This window comes from Chamaea fasciata, unplaced genomic scaffold (assembly GCF_029207755.1).
Source record: "Chamaea fasciata isolate MVZ Bird 193981 ecotype frontalis unplaced genomic scaffold, bChaFas1.0.hap1 SCAF_2, whole genome shotgun sequence".
NCBI lineage: Eukaryota > Metazoa > Chordata > Aves > Passeriformes > Sylviidae > Chamaea > Chamaea fasciata.
In genome coordinates, this window is record NW_027094087.1 from 50,326,248 (window position 1) to 50,347,771 (window position 21,524).

At 42.8% G+C, this 21,524-nt stretch overlaps 2 protein-coding genes across 3 annotated transcripts in view; one reads left to right on the forward strand and one right to left on the reverse strand.

Moving 5' to 3' along the window:
• The first annotated feature begins 211 nt into the window (after positions 1–211).
• Positions 212–7,220, forward strand: RFXAP (regulatory factor X associated protein). The gene is made up of 5 exons (XM_066177291.1): positions 212–256; positions 1,032–1,086; positions 1,809–2,440; positions 4,969–5,076; positions 7,011–7,220. Exons 1-5 carry the CDS (start codon positions 212–214, stop codon positions 7,119–7,121), a joined length of 951 nt encoding a protein of 316 aa, XP_066033388.1. The 3' UTR covers positions 7,122–7,220.
• A 5,491-nt stretch (positions 7,221–12,711) lies between these two features.
• The window catches only part of SMAD9 (SMAD family member 9), a 42,482-nt gene continuing 33,669 nt past the window's right edge, over positions 12,712–21,524 (reverse strand). For both annotated transcript variants that reach the window (XM_066176023.1, XM_066176022.1), the window contains exon 7: positions 12,712–20,490. In XM_066176023.1, the coding sequence (XP_066032120.1) occupies positions 20,347–20,490 (144 nt within the window). In that variant the 3' untranslated portion in view covers positions 12,712–20,346. The remainder of the gene's footprint in view (positions 20,491–21,524) is intronic.

Sequence of the window (21,524 nt, forward strand, 5' to 3'; positions counted from 1 at the left end):
TCAGGAAGACATTCTTTCAAGATGCATCTAAAGAAAAATAAATAAAATTATTTCAATGGACCTATAACGTGAAAAAGACCTGAAACATTTTGTGATGACATCAAAATAGTTAAAAAGCAGGAGGAAAACAAGGCTATTTGTAATTTTTGTATGTTTCACTACTGACACAGATCAAGAGTCCTAAAGAAAAGTTTTGGTGAGTTGTCCCAGCATGGCTGTAACAGAGATGAAAGACATTGAAGCAGATGTGGGGAAAGTAAGTCTTCACTGACAAAAATAGTCTGTAATTCCAGTTTAACTGCAGCTGGAGGTCATCTCGCCCATGACTGTTTGGTCAAAGGCAATGAGGACAGAGTTAGTCAGTTCACTGCAATTTTTCTAGGACTGTACCTATCATTAACCATTTTGACAAATGAGAGAGAAGTGTATTATGACAAGATCGAGGGTGCAACAGAATGGCTACAACTGCGAACAGCACAATCATTTATCTTAGTGACAGGAAAAGGGAGCCGCAGTAATTGCCAGGGGATTAATAGAGTCAGCAGTGTTTTTTAATATGGGATGAACTGCTGTGTGCAATGAGAAAGGCAAGAACCCGTGGAAAGTAAGGAGGTAAGACAAATAAAGGGAGGCCAACAGCAGGTGATCAAGGAGATGGTAGTCAGTGGGACTTCTCTGCAGCCATGCAGAAGCAACCCAAGGAGAGAACTGATATCCAAAGGAAGAAAGGGCAAGGAGCAGCACGCTGACAGCCACATGGGCAGTCACTAGAGGCAACAAAAAAGCTAAGTGGGAGAAGCCAAACTTCATCCCACTATGTGCACTCTCAAGTGACAGTGGATGAAGAGCAAGGATACAAGTCCAACATAGAGAGAGCACTTGTGAAGATCAGTGGCAGGAAGGCTTGGGTCTGGACAGCCATCTCATGACCACAGCAGGACAGGAGGCTGAGCAGGCTGACAGGGTGTAGAATCCCAGAAGATAACGGGATAATGTGAATAGGATAATGTGTATGTCTCAAAAAACTATAGCTGGATAGCCATGGAGACAACCAAGGATTGTTTGCTCTAACAGACAAGGATTGCTGTAACAATTTACATTTAATTTAACTCTCTGAGAGAGAACAAGATGTGGCTGGAGTCGGGGGACATGTGGAGGGAGGGCGGCACTTTTCCAGGACAAACAGCCTTGTAGTTCTTGGAGATGAGCACAACACAGAATCACACAAAGAATGAGGGCAAGATATGGGTATGGACTGTGGGAGGAGATCAAGACCATTCAAGTCCTTCCAAGCCCTCTGAGCTATTTCTCAAAAGATCTGGAAGAACAGACTGTGCACGATAATTAATTTGCATAGAAAGCTAGAAAACTGTGCATGAAAAGGTACCCCCTTCCAAGTCTGGGCAGCATCTCTCTTCTCTCTTCTCGCTTTCCTTTTTTAATTCTCTTTTTTCTTTTCTTTTCCTCTCTCTGACCCTTCACCCCCTCTTTAACTCACCTTTTCTCTCTTTCCTTTCACCCCGCCTCTATACCCAAAACTCACTACCGTGTGCTTACGCAGTAGGTGAAGGACTAACAAACCAATTCCCACGCCAAGCGTGCAACATGCTACTAAAACTTTATGACTGCCTGCGGACCCTCTGACTTCCATCGCTCTTTCGAGCACCTACCACCCGGGGCCGAACCACACCGGCGGCTCCAACACGGCCTCAACGCTGCAGGCCGGCGGTGCCGGCTCAGCCCCACGCCGGCACCCTCACAGCGCCCGATGCGCCGGGGCCGCAACGACCGCGGCCCCGCCCCTTGAGCGCGGCCAGGGCGCCTGCGCGGTGCGGTGCGCTCGGGCGGCGCGGCCGGGGCGCGCGGGCGGCGCGCTCAGGGAGCGGCCGGGCCGGGCACCGCCGCCCTGCGGGGCAGCCCCGCCGCCGCTCCCGCCTCCTCCGCTTCTTCCTCCTCCTCGTCGCCGCCGCAGCAGCAGCAGCAGCTGACGCTGTTTGTGATGCAGCCGGGCGGCGGCGAGGAGGAGGCGGCGGCCGGGGCGGCGGGAGTGGTGCTGCAGCCGAGCGCCGACCCGCAGCTGCCGCCGTCAGCTAGCGGCGGCCTGATGGTGTTCTACGAGCTGGGGACCGCCAGCGAGATCGAGGTGGTGGAGGAGGAGGCCGAGGCGGCGGGCGGCGAGAGCACGGCCAGCCTGGAGGAGCTGGAGGAGGAGGACGTGGCGGCGGCTGCCAGCGGCGAAGCGGCGGCGGGCGGCGAGTGCAAGAGCTGCACGTACGAGGGCTGCAGCGAAACCACCACGCAGGTGGTGAAGCAGCGCAAGCCCTGGATGTGCAAGCGGCACCGCAACAAGATCTACAAGGACAAGTACAAGCGCAAGAAGAGCGACCAGGCCCTGGGGGGCGGCGGGGCGGCGGCCGCGGGGGGCGGCCCGCGGGCCGAGGTGAGGCGGGCGGCGGGGCCTCGGCCAGGCCACGCTCGGGTGCCGCGGTCCTGGCAGCGGGGGCTTCCCTGGGAAGCCGGGTTCCGTCAGACGGCCAGAGGAGAGGGAAGAGGTGTAGGGGCGTCCTACAGCACCCGCTTCCTCCTGTTTGCAAACTCAGTTTGTTTTCAGCTCTGACATAAATTGTAGAAGCTTACAGCTGTACCAGAAGATTCCAAGTAAAGAAATGTCTCTAGAAGATGCTCCGCTTGCAGCGTGGCTTTTTTTTTTTTCCCGCGGTAGGGAAGTATCGATCCAAGAGAGATGTCAGACTTGTTTCTCAGCTGGCGCTGAAGTGTGGGGTTTTAAAGTCACAAGGGACGCTGGGTATCAGGTGTATAAAAATGAGTTGTGTAGGTTCTTCAGGATGCTTTTTGGTTATTACTTTTATATTAAATGGCAGGTAAATATTTCGATCACTGCTAGTTAATACTTAACTTGCACAAGCTTATGTGTATTGTTTAGATGGGGAAATACTATCAGTGGGAAAAATGATGGTAATGTTCAACTTCTTAAATATTATTTTTCCTACGGTTTGTGGGCTCAGCTAGGACTTCTCTAGGCGACTCAAGCGACTACTAAGGATGGTCGCTTGTACAGAGTTAGTGTTTCAGATCTTGTATTTAGGTGAGACAGAAAAACGGAAATAGTTTTACCCTTGAAGGTGCTGAGTGGTTTGTGCTCAAAGGGGCAGGTGTAAAATAGTAATTGCCAGAAGAAAAAAAAAAATCTTAACTGGCACTCCTGCTAAAAGCAACCCTTTTATGTCATCACTGTGTGTGGAGTTGTGTGACTGGGAAGTGATTTAACTGGAAACTGACCACCGAAATCTTTCCCTGTTTCTGTTTTTCTTCATATAAATATAATAGTAACCGTACTGGGTGGCACATGAAAGAATCTTCTTTTGTATGTCTGTAAAAGCCATGAGGCAGGTGCTTTAGAAAAGGAAAGTGTACATGATGCTGCTAGAGAATATTCTCTCACCTTCTCTTTCAATTCAAGGACTTTGTGAGGTTTTCCTCATGTATTCTGTAACTATAAGTGATACACGTTCCATATAGTATTTTGGATTTTTGTTGAACCCTTGTAAGCTCTGAGCCTCTGTTACATTTTGGTAGTTTCTTCAGGTCTGCTACATGGTGTGAATACTCACCTTGTTTTTGAATCTTGTTGGTGCCAGCCTAATTTGCCAGGTAGTGTTTACATTAGAACAGTTCGTCTTGTGTTTGTGAGACTTACTTGGAAGGGTTGCCTCTGAGTTTTTTCCTTCTCAGATTGAAAAGGCATAGCATGCTTGTTTCCAAGGAAAAAGTTAGGCACTTTTATCATCCTTGCTGTTTTGTGAGCCTTTTCTAATTCTAGTAGCTACTTCTCTTTTCAGGTAAGAGAGGTAAGAGCAGCTGCACACATTATTCAAGAGGAGAGTGATTTATATACCAGCATGACTTTCCCTCTTCTTGTTTCCTTCCCTCATAGTTTATCTTCTCGATTCATGTGTCTACACAAATACTTGTGCTAGTTCAGAAAAGGGGATAGGATGGGAGAAGAGTAAAATGCTGTATTTCATGTAGTGATGGGTTAAAACTTTTTGATCTGTAGCATGAAATAGTGATTATTGCATGTTGGAGGAGGGTGGGGGTTTTTTTCCCAGTTTGTGCCAGTGCAGGTTGCTTTGAATGTAAGGAAACTAGGGCCTGAAACTTGCAGAAGAAAGCAGGGTGTTTAGTGCTAAATTTACTTTCTTTGCAGTGGTATTTTTAAGGCCATTTTCAGTAGAAGTTCCTAGTAGAAGTTTCATTTTTCACTTCTGTGGACAGGATAGAAGTGAAAGATTCTGGGATAGTTTGTTGTTGTTCCTGTTTTTGAACCCTTTCAGGTAAATAGAAATGTCAGTAAGTTTTGAATGTAATACACATAGGATTCAACATTGGTTGAAATTTTCCTTAGAGCAGATTGTAGAGCCACATTGTATTAGTGTGTCTAATTCAGATGACTGGTGATTGTAAAGGGAACAGAATAAACTTGGGGGGGAAAAAAAAAGAGCCTGTGGCTTTGGTAAGTTCATCCTAGTGTTCTGAAGTATGTTTTGTTTTGGTACTACAAAGTTTATTGTCATTCCTGCCCAATCACAAATGGTAAATATCATTCATTTTCACAAGCTGAACCCTGACCTGTTGTGAATTACTTCATTTTTAAGAAATGCAATCAAATAAATTTAAGCCATTAACCAGCCCTGGTAACCTGTTCAGTTTTGCAGTGTAGAAGACTAACTCAGCCACACTGCTTCACTCTTGCTGGTGAGAAAGGAGGTAGAAAGAAGAGGCCAGGTCTATCTGTTCAGGTCTTGAATAGATAGATTTCCATTCCTGTGATGTTACTTTCCTCTGCAGATTGAGGAGGCAAATGTTCTTTACTCTTGGGATTTTCTGTCTATCACTGTATCAGAGTTTATAATCTGACCTCCCTCTTTTGTTTTCTGTCGTGTGCAGGATAGTGTTGAAGGTTCAGTGTCTGTTACAAAGCAGAGATCAGGATCCATTGGAGATCGCCCAGCAAGACCTACTCTTTTAGAACAAGTATTGAATAAAAAGAGGCTGGTAAGTCTTGTTTTCCAGAGGTTTTAAACTCAAACAAATAAAGGCAGTGTAGCAATGTTTACCTGTCACCATTGTGAAAAAAGAAAATCAGTTTAATAAGCATGCACTGCATGTGCATATTTTCAAATTTGAAACATGCTTCAGAGATGTGTGCCTCAGCCTCTGTTTGAAGAATATGAAGATGACTGAAATTATTGATCTGAAGTTTTGGTAGTTACAGTTGTGATTTCTTTAGGGTAAATAATGCCTACAGTAAAACTGAGATGGCTTCAGCTTGTTAAACCAAAGCCTTGGGTAGAACAATGAATTGACTTTAGGTCTGATGTAAGCTTTACTATGGTGAGTTTTGGAAGTTGTAGATGTGTCATATCAAACTTAAAGTTGTGTATATATGTGTTGATAAAGCAAACTCTAGTTTGCAAATAGTGTGATTTACAGTATTCGCAGACTGTGTGAATGGCATGTGTCATAAGTTTTTTGAACACTGGTTTTTCCTTTAACAAGTTAAGCCCAGTGAGGGGAAATAATTCAGTATCTGCAGTTTGCTCAGCTTCTTTATTACAGCTTTCTTTGTTGCATGTTTTTGCAGTCCCTGTTCTTCAAAAGCTATTGGGACTGTTTGTCTTCTCTCTGTTACCTATGCAATGGAATTTAACAATACTCATTACAGTGCTGGAGTGCTTGTTCAGAAATTTGGAAAGCCTCAAAAGAAACATCATGTCAATCTTAAGTATACAACTACCTAGATGTATTTATTGATAATTCTTTCTCAATGATAGCACTTTTTAGTGATTGTGTCTAAAACTTAGAGGACTATTCATAGCTTTTCAGTGTTTATGAGGAAAACAAGTAGAGAACTATGGAGTAGTTTTCATATTATCTCTTGTTCTTCATGCCCCACTTACTGGCTTGCTGTCCCCTTTCCTGGCTGTTTCTATTGATGTGGCTTTTAATTAAATTTGAAAGGTATCTTATGAATGAAACATTATTTTTTATAGAATTACAGCAACCAGAAGCTCTTTTAATAGATGTTTGGAGCTTTTGCACTAATTATGTAAAGGCTCTTTAAGAACTCGGGATTCCTTTCAATGTATCTGAAATTCAGATTCTCCTTGATCTGGTTCTTGCCTCTCTCCTTCTCCTCTGACTTGCAGTTGCAGTTCCTCTGATTATATCATGGTATCATGGATAATGAGCAAGCATCTAGGGAATTCATTCAGCTGAAATATAACCCTTTTGCTGTATTAATTTTTTGGGAAGAATCAATTCCCAACCTTATTTGCCATTTGACCTTACAATCACTTTGGCTGCCACTGTGCAGGAATGAGTGTGAATAACCGGAGTTGGATTACAGACTGCAACTCTTCAGGCCAGGAGGCAGATGCAAATACTTTTATATACTTTTGTCTTTTGATTGAAGGCAAAGGAGTTTTTTAACTCGTTTCCCTTTGGATGGACTGCTGTTTTAAAATGTTGGAAAATTCTGGACAGTCAGTGAAAACATAGAGTATCTTGAGTTGGAAGGGACCCACAAAGATGATTGAGTCCAACTCCCTGCTCCTCACAGGACTGCCTAATACTAAAATATGTGCTACAGGCATAGTTCTGGTGCTTGAACTCTGTCAGGCACATGAGCTTTGCTGCAGGATTGCAATATTTTATTCATTTATTAAACTGTTTTTGAGCTATCTGCAGTGAGAAATGTAGAAATTAGCTCAGTTGAAGCACAGCTTTAGAACTGAAGGACAACTGAAAGATGCTTCAGTTCTAGTATGTTAATCGATTACTCCTGTTTGCTATGCTTACAGGGTTTTTGTGATATTAAGCAACAGCAGTGGGTAATGTGCAAATTCATGTAATGGAAAAATATTACTATGGTAGCTATTTAACATATGTGAGTTTTGTAAAGTAAAGTTCACTTTCCTCTCTTTCAGTCCCTACTCAGAAGCCCAGAAGTAGTGCAGTTTCTACAGAAACAACAGCGACTGTTAAGTCAACAAGCTTTGGAACAAAGGCAGCAACAGTTTCAAGGAGCACCTGGGTAATGAGGAAAGATCAATGATCTGCAGATGAGCCTGGTGCTGATGGAGGGTCAGGATCTGTATTTTGGATAAATACAAAGAATCTCAATGTTTAAACAAAAATGGAATTGCTGTTGTTACGTATTTGTTTCTTGTTTGCACTTTTGAGGTTTTGAGCTGCTTGGGTGTCTACAAACTTGTGAGTGAATCTTAGAATGGCCTGGGTGGTGTTACGGAAACTTCCCAGTCTGACCATTCAAGGGACTCTCTGGCAATCACTCTCCCAGTGCCAGAGACACTAACTTCTGGGACCAAAGCTCCTTCACTGTGGGTAGTTCCAGTGATCACACAGGTGCCCCACTTGACTCCCTGCACACCCAGCTCAAAGTCAGACCAGGTTTCCTTACTGGTTTGACCCCAGGTCTCAGACACCTTGTTCCATAAAGCAATTTATTAGCAGTGTAATAACACAGAAGCAGCCTGGGCTGGTGCCTCTGAGGAGGGATCTCAAAGGACCTCCTGGGCTTTTATACCATCACCATCTAAGGCAAGCCTTGCTCTTCCTCCTGAGCCTTCCATTCCTGCCATGTCTCTGTGTCCATTCACTTGGCTAGCCACTCATCTTCCTGCGTTTTGTTATGTTGGCAGTTAGCTGCCTCCTGTCTTCACTCCCACCCAGAGCTCAATTTGCAGCTCAATCTGCATCTCTAGCTGCAGCTTACAAATCAGCTATCTGCACCAAATGTATTCCTCATCACTTGAAAGGGACCTTTAAAGATCATCAAGTTCCAACTCCCCTGCTGTGAACAGGCACAACTTTCACAAGACCAGGTTGCTCAGAGCTCCATCCACCCTGGCCTTGAACGCTTCCCAGGGAGGGGGTATACATACCCAACTTTCCTGAGCAACCTGTTCCAGTGCCTGACTACCCTCACAGGAAAGAATTTCTTCCTCATATCTAATATAAATCTGCTCTCTTTCACTGTGAACCCATTCGCCCTCTCCTGTCCCTACATGCCCTTGTAAGAAATCCCTCTCCCATCTTTCCTCCCTTCAGGTAATGGAAGGCAGCTGTTAGGTCACCCTGAAGCCACCTCTTTTCCAGGCTGAACAATCCCAGTTCTCTCAGTGTTTCCTCATAGGAGAGGTCTTCCATCCCTATAATCCAATTCTGATCCATGTCTGGATTTGCTGTAACAGGTGGATGTCCTTTCTGTGTTTTAGGTTCCAGGGCTGGATGCAGTCCACCAGATGGGGTTTGAGCAGAGCAGAGGGGCTGTGTTGGGTTGACTTTGGCTGGACATACAGATGTATAAATTTTCATTACCTGCTATCCCCTGTTCTTTTGCAGATAGGTATTATTTTCCCATCTGAAGAGTATCCTCCATGCCTCCCGATGTCCAAAATCAGGCCATGACTCAGGCTAGATTCCATCAGGATGGGTGCTCAGGACAGGAGAAGCAGCACACTTAATTATTGGGCAACAGCATTGGCTCTGTGCCTCCCACTCACTTTATTCCTCACAAAATTCATACTTCATCAGTTCATGTCATTTTTGCTGCTTTACTTTTGCAGCACACAACTTACACCACATATTATTTCCCCCCAAGGTAAGAAATCTCCTTGGAGCACACACCGGGTCTCCCCATCCTTCTGCCATTACCTGTTGCAGTTGAGTTGGCCACAAGACTCAGAGTGCTTCAATAAAACTTCAGAAGGCTTCAATCATCAGCATCTTGTTATTTAAAAGTCTCTCATACCTTTTCTCTGTTGCAACTCCATGGGCAGCTCTGGCTTTCCCTCTCTGCTCTTGCAGGCAGCTCTGCAGTATTAACAACTCAGCTCCATCCTTCCCTGCCTCCTCACAACCAACCTCCAGCTGACTCCAGCTGCTAATTCACTTTTTATCACACCCATAGCTGTGAGGGCAAGACTGTTCCCACTTGTGGGTAATTAACACAGCTGCAATGTATCAAGGGCAAGATTGCCTTCAGCACTACCTCTATCTTGTCTTCCTACTATTGCCCACCAAGTACACCCAGGTATTTGAGCAAAGACAATCCCATAGGTGGGTTTGCCTTTTCCTATAGGGAAAGAAATCCACCCTGATTTTCGCAACCACTTTCCCTGTATAGTATGGGGACCTTATCTCCTCCCCCAGTGTGTGGGGGTTTTGTGTGGGCAGGACCAGGGAGGTTCGAAGATCCCCTGGTGTTAACCAGCCAAGTGGCTTCTGTTAAATTTCCATCCCAATCTTTCTGTGCCCCATTACCTAACACTCCTAACATAGTCTTCAGCAGTCCATTATACCACACAATCATTTCAGAGGCTTATGGGTGATGTCCACTCAATGCCATGTTTTTTGCCCAAGAGTTTATGAGATCATTTTGAAAATCAGTCCCACTGTCTGATTTGATTCTCACTGGGGTACCATGTCACCACAAAATGTGTCTCTCAAGACCTGAGATGGTGACTTGAGCAGTGGCAATGGTTTACAGGATCTGTTGCCAGCCAGTCAGTTGTTGCCTCTACCATGGTGAGTATGTAATGCTTGCCTTGGCATGTTCATGGCAGTGGTTCAGTTTGCCAGGCCTCACCATACCAGAAACCTAGCTGCTGCCCTCTATTCCAGGGAAAGTTTACTTCATTGGCTTGGTTGATTGTAGCACATGCTTCTCTTTCATGGATGATCTGTGCAATGGCCTCCATGGTCAGGTCCGCCCCTCGATGATGAGCCCACCTGTCTGTTGCAGCTGATGATTCATGGCCCCATCAAGTTATAAATAGCTCACCCTTCCACTCCCAGTCTAAGTGTACCTAAGTTAATTCAGTTTTGACAGCCTTACCTACCTGTTCATTGTTTTGATGTTCTTCAGTGGTGTGTTTTTTGGGCACGTGAACATCTCCCTGATGTACCTTTCCAGTCATGTTTTCAACCTGTGCACTGATGTACTGCCCCAGTGCAGGTGCAGTCCAGCCCAGATGGGTTTATCTCTGTCTTGCCAATTGGTCTTCCATTTTTGCAGCCACCTCCATAGGGCATTAGCCACCATCTAGGAGTCAGGAGAGAGACAGGTCACTTTTCTCCTTCAGCAATCTGTTGGGCTAGTTTGGATTGCTTTCACCTCTGCAAACTGGTTTGATTGGCCTGCTTCTTCAGCAGCCTCAATGACTCCTCCACCTCTGATGGTTTCCTGCCACACGGCAGGATCCATGACTAAATAGAGCATAGCCTCTTTCATCTTTTGGTAACTTGTTATGTGGGGGTGCTTCTTGTGCACAAGTCTCTTTCTCTGGCAACGCTCCAAAATCTTTGCCTTCTGGCCAGTTGGTGATTTTTTCCAGAATTCCCTGACTGAGCTCATGTAATCAATGCTACCCTCTTACTCCATATACCACTGGCTGGGTGACCTGTTACGGGGATATTTCCTTTGAAATCTGGAGAAGTCTTTTCCAATTATTTTTAAACCTTTATTTTAATATTTAATTTGTTAATAAAATTTGTTCATGGTAGCAGTGTTTAGCTGTACACCCTTTTCCTACCGAAGTTACAATAAATTAACATTTTTCTATATAAACATTTACAGTTAAACAAGTCAGTCTTTGATGACAATCATTAATGGAAGTCAGTTACTTTCTGTGGACATTGTGAAACAAAGCTGAGACAGTCCAGTGGCATTACCTAACAGCAATTGCTCAGGGATATGAGAAATTTATGTCCTGTAGAATCTTGCACTAAAGGCAAAGACAGCATGCCATGAAGAAGTCAATCCAGCAGTTCAGAAAAGTACAAGTAGGTGATCTGTTCATCACCTTCAACTTGAGTAGTTTTGAAATGCTTCATTGTGCATATCGTAAAAGAATTTGCTTTTAAAAGTTCCTAAAGTGATAAATGGCAAAAAGCTTTAAAAAGTATTAGGTGAAAAGTGTGAAACTGGGAGTTGGACCTTGTTACATGGAGTTACTTGAAATTACTAACTTCTTATATGTGAAATATAACTTAATTACAGATTAGAACACCACTAATTTTTAAGTGACTATAATTAAATTTTAAACCTTTTAACTCATAGTAGTAAATAATTCAAAATCTGGTATTTTTCTTCTCAAAAAGGTATAGTTAAAATTCTTTTATTAAGACAACAGATCTCTAATCAGCTGCAGTGCTAGACTTTACACGATTTCAGCCAAATAAAATGAACTATATTATGTAAGTGTTAAATCCCATGTTTTATTTATTAAAATAGTTTTGTATTAATCCACGTTTCTGAATAGAGGTTATCCAAATGGGTTGGGTGCTTATTATCAAGTACTACTTTACTTTTATATTGCAGCAGTTTGATCCACTAAATAATATTTCTTCTGCAGTATTTGTTAGTCTTATGGATTTTTACAAGCTGTGCTTTTTGTATGTACAAAACTTGTTCTGTAGGGATTTATTGTATTTAGTATTGTGCAAGTTGTTCTTTAAAAAAGAACTTGAAAAACTTTGTATAAATAGTTCTGGACCAATAAGTGAGTAAAATCTTTGGTTTTTCTTTTAAAAAAAAGTCTGTTCTTTTTTTTTGTTAAATTTGTATGGGCTTGTCTTTCTGTGCTAAAACAGCCAGTTCTGACTAGATCGTATTTTGTGTTTCAAGGTCTTGTTATAGAAAGTCATTTTAGATAACAGCAAAATCAGATTACTTTTCAGTGTGTTAAGAGTATATGTAAAAACATAATTGGAAAAAACTGTAGAATAATGTATTTGATTTTGTTTTAAATGGTCAACTTATAATAGGTGAACAGCTCATTTGGTTGGACACATCTGATTAAACTTTTAAAAAACCCAAATCCTCAGGGCAGAAAATTGACACAGGGAGTGTTTTTTAAGACAGTGCTGAACAAATTGTTTATGTCAAAACCAATGGAAGTTGCTGAAGCTGTGCATAGAGATGTTCAGTAGGGTGCAGCTCACCTATCCTGTATTTTTGGTAGTCTGTGACAGCAGCACCATCAGGCTGGTGCAGACACTGGGAGATGTGCTGGTAGCACCACTCTCCTCTTCGGGCAGAAGATTGGATGGGATTCCCAAACCAGCGTTGTCTGCATAGCACCAAGGCCCATTATGTTGTCTAGTCCCTTCTGTTATTGCAGAACAAAATCTGAATTTTAGGAAGATGAAAACACAACACTTCTGTAAGAGTACATTCTTACTATATCTCGATTTGTCTTTGAGCAGTTTGAGAATCGCACAGCTGCAAGTCTTTCTTTCCACTAATGTCAGTCTGGTCCAGAGGAAAGGCTTCTGTCACAGGGCAGCATCGCTGTTCATTGACTGCCTGTCAGATCAGAGCTGTCCCCATCAAAAGAAAACTGAACCATCTCCTTGAATCATCAAATCTATCACAGGACAGTGAGAGATTCATATACTGTACATGGAGATTTTAGGCTGAATTAATTTTCAATACATTTTCTTGTGTTGAGCATCCCATTACTCACTTAGTGCACTTAGAGTGATTTGTATAATTAAAGGCTTTCTAGATGCTCCAGTTCCCAAAGAACCTTGTGGTCATACTGGGACCTTCAGCCAATCTCTATAAAAGAGAAGAATGAGAAACAACAAAGGAAGGAGCTCTTAAAACAGAAATATCTTTATTGACAGTAAAACACAAGACGTGAATAATCCCTTTTACAATAGAATAATTCTGGCCAAAGAAAGTGGAGTGCATTAAAAAGTGTATTGTTCAGACCAAATGTGTTGTCTTCAGAATGCCTCAAATCAAATGCAGCAGGAGGAATGCTTATGGAAGTGTCCCCTTGGTTAGCAGTCGTTCCATCCTTCTTGGTACAACACGGTGTGGAATAGAGTACTCTGGGGCTGGCTGGAGGACTCCGAGCTGCTCGGGTCTCTCGCACTCCTGAAGCTGTGTCTGTGATGTTTCCTCCTTCAGAGGCAAGAGCCCAAGTATTGTTCCTTACAACCGACCTACACTGATGTACACAATGTCACAAACCGTGAGTAATACTTGTGGATAATGCAGATGTTTTGCTTTGCTTCTGATGGAAAACAGAGGGCAGAATTATTCACAGACAGAAATGACTCCTGTTAATCTACGGATGACTCACAGTGTTTTTCTCACCAGACTTATAGATCATAGTTAACACAACCCCATAGTTAACACATCTTGCTCAAATCCACCATTTTAGCCCCTTGCATAGAGCTTTGCAACTTCATAGCTTCTTTGATCCACACAAAAAGACCTGTTTCTTCACATTCTTATCTTACTTCTCAACTCCATTTATATCACAGAGGTGATATAAAATGAAGGTTTAAATTGCTAACACTGACTTGTCTGCAGAAAGCAGGCTGTGGTACATTTAACTTGTACTATGAAAGTATTATAAATAATTAAAAACTCCAATTGTTAAGTAAGTGAAGAAGATTTATCTGAATGCACATTATCTCTGCTCATCATTATGTTTGTTCCCTTGCTCTCGTTTGCAAAGCTTTTCATGGATATAACTGTGAATTAATAAGACAACACACTTTAGCATCAAATAAACCACTTTCAAATATGATGTGCTTGCTCACTACTGTGGAAGTGCAAGGGGTCAGATTTAACCAAGTTTTTTCTAGCTTTTCTTTGCTGATGAGGTCTGTATTTAAAATTATTAACTGGTTGGTCTATTTCACCCTATGCTATTCATATGCAATATTATTTGAATACTAACACAGAATATAAAATAGCAGCATCCATGGATAATAAAAACACTATGACTGAAGATCTAAAATGTGTTCACAATTAGCTGCAAATGTTCACATTGACTGTAATGGAAGAGTAGCTGATTCTGGAGGACATAGTGGTTATGTCTACCTTGCTTAAGAGACATGGCCTGCAAATTGGATTTGTTATCTGTACAGGCACCAAGTTTGCAAGCATGGCCCAGGTGCAAGTGGAGGTGTCCTCTTGCTAGGATTCTCGTGTCTCTCCTCCCTAGCAGAAAAGTGTGGCATCAGTATGGCAATGTAATGTAAGGCACGCCTGGGCAAGGTGTCTGAACAGCCCTGGGGTGAACACATAACAGGATTCTGGCTGTTCCTGGCTGTTCTGGAGCTTCCTATGGGTAGATATGGGTACAAACCAAAGGCTGTGTTCTCTGCTGGTCCCCCAACATGCAGAAGGATCTGACAAAGTGATTTCTCTCAGCTAAACAAAGATTAAATGCCCACTCAGGCTTCCTGTATCTTGCAGAAAGGTACTCCTGGAGCTGCTGTGAGGAACAAGCCCTGTTTCAGTGGCTGCAATGAAGCCTCCAGGTTGAGAAGTTTTTTATTCACAGATCTAAAGTCTCACAGAATCTCTCTCCCCACTGCAAGATGGGCCCAGCTCTGTCAAGCTCTTTTTTCATGGTAACTTGATGTCTTAATTGCACTTAGGGAAGCACACTTGTCCCTCCTCCTTACATATACGAAAAATGTGATTTCATAGCCAGGAGTCCTCACGAAGGTTCCTGCTGACTATTTTCCTTTGGGCACTGCAATTTCCCACCTTATCTTGAAATGAGCTGGTTTGTTGCAATTCCCAGGTTAGATGTTCTCTCTACAAATAGTCCACATCTTTCAGCTGCAGTTTCTTTTCAAACTGCATCTTTCTTGGAGGAGCACATGCTGGATGTGTTTATAGTATCCTTGAACAGTACCCCAAAGCTGAGCTCTTCATTAGTCTTGCAGCGAGGCAGAGGGTGATCTTCCAACTGTAGTTCCCAAATGAAACCAGAGCCTACTCTCTAGAGCACAGGGGACACCATTTGCCCCACTATACTGAATGGCTTAATCAGGAAGCTGGCACACTCTCCCAGGCCAGGTGTACAGGAAAAACCTGAGCAAGGATCTCTTCAAGGATACTTCAAGCCACTCCTAAAACAGGCCTTGACAATCAGTTCAGTTGTGAATGTAAAAAGCTTTAGTGAACAGAGTGGCTGCCCGAGCATGTACTGCTTTAATACCTCCAACAATGACCACTGGACTTATCTGGTTGTATGTTCCCTCCTCCTCCTCAGTCTCTTCATCATCTCAGTGCATTTCTGGCTACTGGAACACCCATCAACTGTAAATCCTCTAGAAAAATTTTGTCAGCCCTTTCAGTGGGGTCTCCACTCACTCAGAAGGGCTTGGGTTCAGATGTTCAAGTAACAGCCTATTCTCCAGGTTTCTCCAGAGCAAGGAAGTCTGGCTTCTGGCTTGGTGGGCATCTGAGACATCATCATCAAATAGTTTGGGTTGGAAGTGACTTTTAAAGATCATCAACAGGTTCCAATCTCCTGCCATGGGCAGGGACACTCTCCTGTAGACCAGGTTATTCAAAGCCCCATCCAACCTGGCCTTGAACACTTCCAGGGACGGGGCATCCACAACTTCTCCAAGACAGCTTTTCCTGTGCCAGTGTCTCCCCACCTTTATAATAAAGAATTTCTGCTAGTATCTTAACTAAAATTACCCTCTTTCAGTTAAAGCCATTACTCATTTGTCCTATAACTATATGGCCTTCTTGTGATATAAATCTACATTTTGGGCAGCACTTCCCAACTTTGAAAAATGGTATTTAATTACGTTACCTTATGACTCATTATCTTTTTTGTTGTGTTTGATTTTGGTTGTACTAAGTTAGGTTATAGGGAGCCAGGGAAGAGGTAAATAGTACAAAGAATGTAAGGTTTCTTTCCTTTGCTGAGCACCATGTAGTGCTAAAGTATTCCTAAAAGTTACAGTTGCACCAGAGCAGTCTTGTTTCAAGAAAATTAGTCTTATCTTTGATACCCCTTTAAAGTTCCTAAATTGATCAGGCTTTTATATTAATTGTTTCCATGCAGTCAAGAAGCAAAGTCTGCCTGAGCTGCCTCTGTGAATCCAGCTGTTTGTGCAACTCCTTAGTCACTGGTGAGACTGATCTGCAGAGCTGATAGACAAAGGTGGGTGTTGTAAGCCAGGAAGAACAAGGGCAGATTAGATAAGCTTACAGTCACAAATGCCTTGTTTTCTGCATTTTAAGAGGGGTGTGGTGAAAATGATGTTTACAGCAAGAGATGTGTGGAGTGTTGATTTTATGCTGAGGGAACACTAATACAAAATAGCTAAGAAGAAACATGTTTTATCTTGAAACTGCTGCTAATAGAGAGCTCCTTCCTGTGGCAACCAGTTATCACCGAATCTCCACAGAGACCCAGAGGATAATGTATATTGGAAGGAATCTCACCATGGCATCAACTCTGACACCCTGCTCCAGAGAGTGACTGCTTGGAGAAGGCTGCTCCAGGCAGTGAAATTCTTGACACAGTACCTGCTGGAGACATGGAAGGGATTTCCTCAACTCCAGCTGATGCTACTTTGGGCCACAGTTCCCCTTTATGTTTCTGATACATTATCCTTCAGAGTGAGCTTGATGAAGCATTCTGATGAGGAGTGAAGACATTGGTGGAATAGCCGCTGATGGGGAGGGAAATCATGTGCTGCACCTTGCAATGAATGCTACAGCCACTGCTGTGCCCTACCTGGGCAGCTTTTCCAAGGCAAGGGGATGGGACTGAGGCACCCAAGCAGCAGCACCATGGAATTGCTCCAGGCAGTCAGGGTGTGAGATCTGCTCCAAGTACCTCTGGATACAAACAGCACATTAATTCTGGTGCTGCTGAAGAACTGGCAGCAACTCAAGTCATCTTCTCTCATCATCTTTCCTATTTAATAGGAAAACACGTGGTCTGCGTACCATGCTGAATGTGCTTTATGCCTCTGCCTCATTAGACTCCCACTGCTGCCTGCTGATGCATGGTACTCCTCCACAGAAACTTTTAAGAGGCTATGAACTGTTGATGACTCAAAAAACCCATTTTAAAAATCTGCCTTCAACTAAGTAGTCTTGCTGTAAGTGGTTTTAAATCTCTCAGGAAGACTATCTCCAAAGCTTGAGTATTAATGGGTAGTACATTTATAAGGACCTTAAATTGACTACAGGTTTAAAGGTTCATGAAGACCTTTCAGCAGAAATTATCTCCTTCCAAACTAGGGAAGACATTAGAGATACAAAGTTATATTACTGTAAATTGTAAGAAACCTGAATTTTTAACCAATTTCAATTCATATATACTACAGAAGCCTGTAAAAGAAACTTTGCTCAAAAAGAAAGGGTAAGAAATGGTTTTTTAGCCTTACTTTTTATCTCTGCATCTGGGCAGGGGTCATCTTATTTACTTTTTATCTCATCCATTGTTACCACTCCTCCTATGTACTGTGGGCTTTGGGGAGGAGCTGTCAGCGTGTTTGCACAGCACAGTGGGCTAAGCCCCCAGAAACCACCAAAATAGGAAACAACTGACACAGTGGTTTTCGGCAAAAAGTTAGATTTGCTGAAATTCATCTCATCCTGATACAGGTGTTTTAAATGGTTCAGAAGAATGGACTCTCCAGAAATGCCTCTTTTCTTACTAGTAAGGCAGTATTAAGGTGACTGCCTTAAATGAGATGCATGTATGGACAGCATGGAAGCCAAATCCTATTTGTAAAATGATTACTATAAAGGTAGACATAAAGGAAAGGAAAAACTGCTCTGAATTTACCAACTTCCATTTAAACCAAACAAACACTGAGCAAGCATCATTACTAGGCTGGGAAAGTCACCGTATCTTCATTAGGGTTCCCCTCATCTATTTTTGGATACATCCAATGTAGCAGTCTGCATTTGAGCTTGTGACCCCTTAAACTCAGTGGGAAGACACAAGCATGCTCAGAGTGCAGTGTATTTCACCTGCTTGAAATACCTTGTGATGAAACAAATAATGCCCCAGAAGAAGCTGCTTCTCTTCACTGGCAATCAAATTTTTCTCTGCAATATTGACAGAAAACCGAATTCTGGAGCTGCCCAAGAGCAGATGCATCTCAGAACACTTCCTTTTGCTTTCTGTGAGGAAGGTGACAATGCTGGGAATGTCTAAAAGAAACTCTTAGGCTTCTCTCTATATTAAAAGGGAAGGAGGTTTAAAGCCTCCTTCCTAAACGGCAAGGAAGAATCTAGGATAAGGAACAGAGCTAGATCCCGGACAGCAGAAGTGATTTCCTCTGTCCTCAGCTGCTAAAAAAGAAAGGAATGAGCAAAATCAAAAGGTGCTCATCCTGGAGCAAAGGTGCAACTGGAGAAGAGGGGCAATAAACATGCTAAAAAACATTATGAGTATCTGATCCCTTATGACAGAGGGAGCTGAGGAAAATGCATTTTTCCAAACTGATGTCTCTAAAGTCTGCTAAATAGTAAATGGCACATCTGGAATTTATGATGATGATGATGATTATTATTATTATTATTATTGTTATTATTATTATTGGATTTCATTGCTGCAAGAGACTGTAAAGCTTTTCCTATCTCACAGTGACACTGCTGACATCACATGGTGACAGAATAGGGTTCTTTGCGTGTACACATTTCCTATACAACTTGCTATTACTGCTCAAACTTAACAATTCATCCTTCTGTGCCCTGCTAATGCTGCAGGCAGCTGAAGATGCATTGAAATGAAGTAACACTGTTAGTTTACTCACTGTCTTTCCAGTGAATGTTATTTCCTTTTGCATGTGTGATACAGCTGAAGATTTCAGGTGTCCTCTTCTAATTATGCAGCAAAATGTGTAGCACCAGAGATTGTGTGAGAAACATTTTTTTTCCACTAAGATTTCCATTGTGTTCTATGGAGGATTGATACTGGAGATGTTATCACTCTTTCTGATCCTTAAATAAAAACATCTTCAGTGGACTGTTATGCCTGGAAAGAAATAATACTTGACTCTTCCAGCAAAAGGAAAGACCATCAAAATGTAGTAAGAGTTTCACCTGTCTTCTCAGAAAAGGTTTCCAAGTGAACAGCATTTTGCAAGGGTTGGCTTAGGGGATGGTCAATAGGTTTTCCTGCTTACAGAAGAAATACAGGCAAGATTCTGCACATAGGTTCACTCTTCACTTGTTCGTGGCTTACACTGCCTCACCATCCTCTGCAGGCAAGACAAAAGCTCAGCAAATGAAGAAGCCTGTATCTAAGTTGAGAAACCATCCGTGGGGATGTATGGACTGACTGGCAGGGAAGCCCCCTCAGTCAGACCCAAGCAATGCAGTCAGATACCGAGGACTGGCCCAGTACAGGGGATGGACATGGCTGGAATTCTCATTGCATCCTTTGAGTGTGGGGCTTTCTATTCCAAAGAAGAATGATAAAGTAATTATTTTCTTCTTCAATGCTTCTTTAATTTCCCTTTTCTGAATCACAGTTCAAGTGCCTTTTAGGTGTACCCTTGATATCAGCACAGCAGTCTAAATACAGACAGTCCTAACTTTAAAAGAAGCTACGTCAGTACTGTAGAATGAATAGAATTCAGTTTACATGCCGGACACATATGCAAGTATGTATGTACTTTGCAAAAAAGCACTGGAAGTTAATTAGTTTTTTTAACTCATGGGCATATATTTCAATTATTATTTTTTTCTTAGGATCTTGTTGCTTTTCAGTGCAGCATTTCAGTACAGTACCCTACTGTGTTAACAGTATCAGACTACTCAGATTGTCCAGAATGCTCTGAGATAATGCTCCTGTGCTGAACATGTCCCCAGGGCTCTCTCCTCCTGCCAAATCCCAGGAGAGATGGGTGTGCCTCAGCTCTTCAGAGGATTTGTTGTCCCATCGTGCTTTGCTGTAGGGAGACAGACTGGAATTGCAGTTTAGTCTTTCAGTTCACTAGATAAAAGCCATCTCTATGCATAAGTCCTGTGCACCACCTACGGTCCTCTTCTGGGCTTGAAATCAGGATGTAAGATGAATATAAATGGCACAGAGATCTGACTTTGGTTGCCTGCAGACGGGTGAATTTCACCTACTAGGAACAGCTACAGCCAGGTTTCTGAACCGACGTGAAAGTGCTGGGAGTTTGCACCGTTTACTGGCTTGGCTGGGGAATGAAGATGTTCACAGGAAATGTTTGACGCTTTTGCAGGAATTTGGCTTATTTTGTACTAGAGAACAGATATGCTATACCTGAATTTCTAAACTTACTGTATTGGCATCAGAGTAACTAGAAACCACAAAATGGGGGGAAAAAAAAAAAAGAGAGAGAGTAGGCTATGTATAGATATATTTACATCTACATACATCTACATATAGAAGCTTCTGTTCATGAGAATTCTATAAGCCACTGCCTGCAATAGCATCCATCCTAAGGGAATTTTAGAGATGATTCTTAAGAGACTGAGGAGATGGGGTTGTGAGGTGAGCCCATCTGTGTCAGCACCTTATCCAGCCATTGCAATGGTCCGTGCAGGTGGATCTCAATCCAGCAGGGCGTGCTTGTAACATCTTGGCGATGATACTCTGCTCCCCAGCCCTATAAAAGGACCAAAAAGTGAGGAAAAGTGAGGTGGTTTCCTAAAAAACCACCCCAAACATAAAATCACAATTCCAGTGCTGATAGTCTAACACAACCACAGATAGTCCACCACCCAAGTTCCCAAGATTTAATGCTTTATCCTAGGGATAATTTTCTCTAGAAATTTTGCTCCTTTTTAATGTCATTGTTATCATAATTACCAGGGACTTGATGCTATTAAATTAAAATTCTCAGTCACACTTCCAGGTGCTGAGAACAACTAGCATGGAAAGGCCTGTTTCCAAGCTTGGCTGCCTGCAAACAGCCCGTGGGGAATGGTCCCTGTTGTTGCACCCCAGGGACATGCCCAGGAAAGTCTGGCAGTCTGCTGTCTGGCACCAACAAAAAGCAGGCCAGCCTCTTTCATTAACAGAAGCTAGGAGTGGTCCTGGGCACTGCTTCATGTATTGGTACAGATTCATTCTGTGAGTCTAAGACGTTATAATTTCTAAGTATTTATCTAAACTTCTGGAAATTCCAGCAGTTCCTATGTACCATACTTAGCCTATCTCCCAGAGGGTGTTTGGGCATTGGAACAGGTGTCCCAGGGAAGTGGTCACAGCACTGAGCCTGACAGAGTTCAAGAAGTGTTTAGACAATGCTCATGGGTGTGACTCTTAGTGCTGTGCAGGGCCAGGAGCTGGACTTGATGATCCTGATGAATCCTTTCCAACCCAGCATATGCTATGATTCAAGCAGGCACAGTGTCTAAGCAGTGCTAAGCAGGCAGCCTGACGTCACAGCAACACAAGGCATGCCAGTTGCAGCCCAAAGTCTTGCAGCTCACCAGCTGTCTCACTGGCAGAACTGAACTCAGATTTCCATAGGGCAATGTGCAAAACATGGTCCCACTACAGGATGTGTATCTTCATTTGTGGGATGCTGATCAGACCCTAAATCATACCTGTCATTATGATAGGCAGGCAAGTTGGTATTCTTACCATGAAAAAAAGGACATAGAAGTATATTAAGACTGATGGCTGCCAAAGTCA

Excerpts from the sequence above, each read along its gene's own strand:
- RFXAP (XM_066177291.1), top strand. The coding sequence starts at position 212 with ATGGCTGTAACAGAGATGAAAGACATTGAAGCAGATGTGGGGAAA. Across the intron at positions 1,087-1,808 it reads TCTAACAGACAAGGATTGCT|CGCGGCCAGGGCGCCTGCGC; the intron begins GTAACAATTTAC and ends CCGCCCCTTGAG. Across the intron at positions 2,441-4,968 it reads GGGGCGGCCCGCGGGCCGAG|GATAGTGTTGAAGGTTCAGT; the intron begins GTGAGGCGGGCG and ends TGTCGTGTGCAG.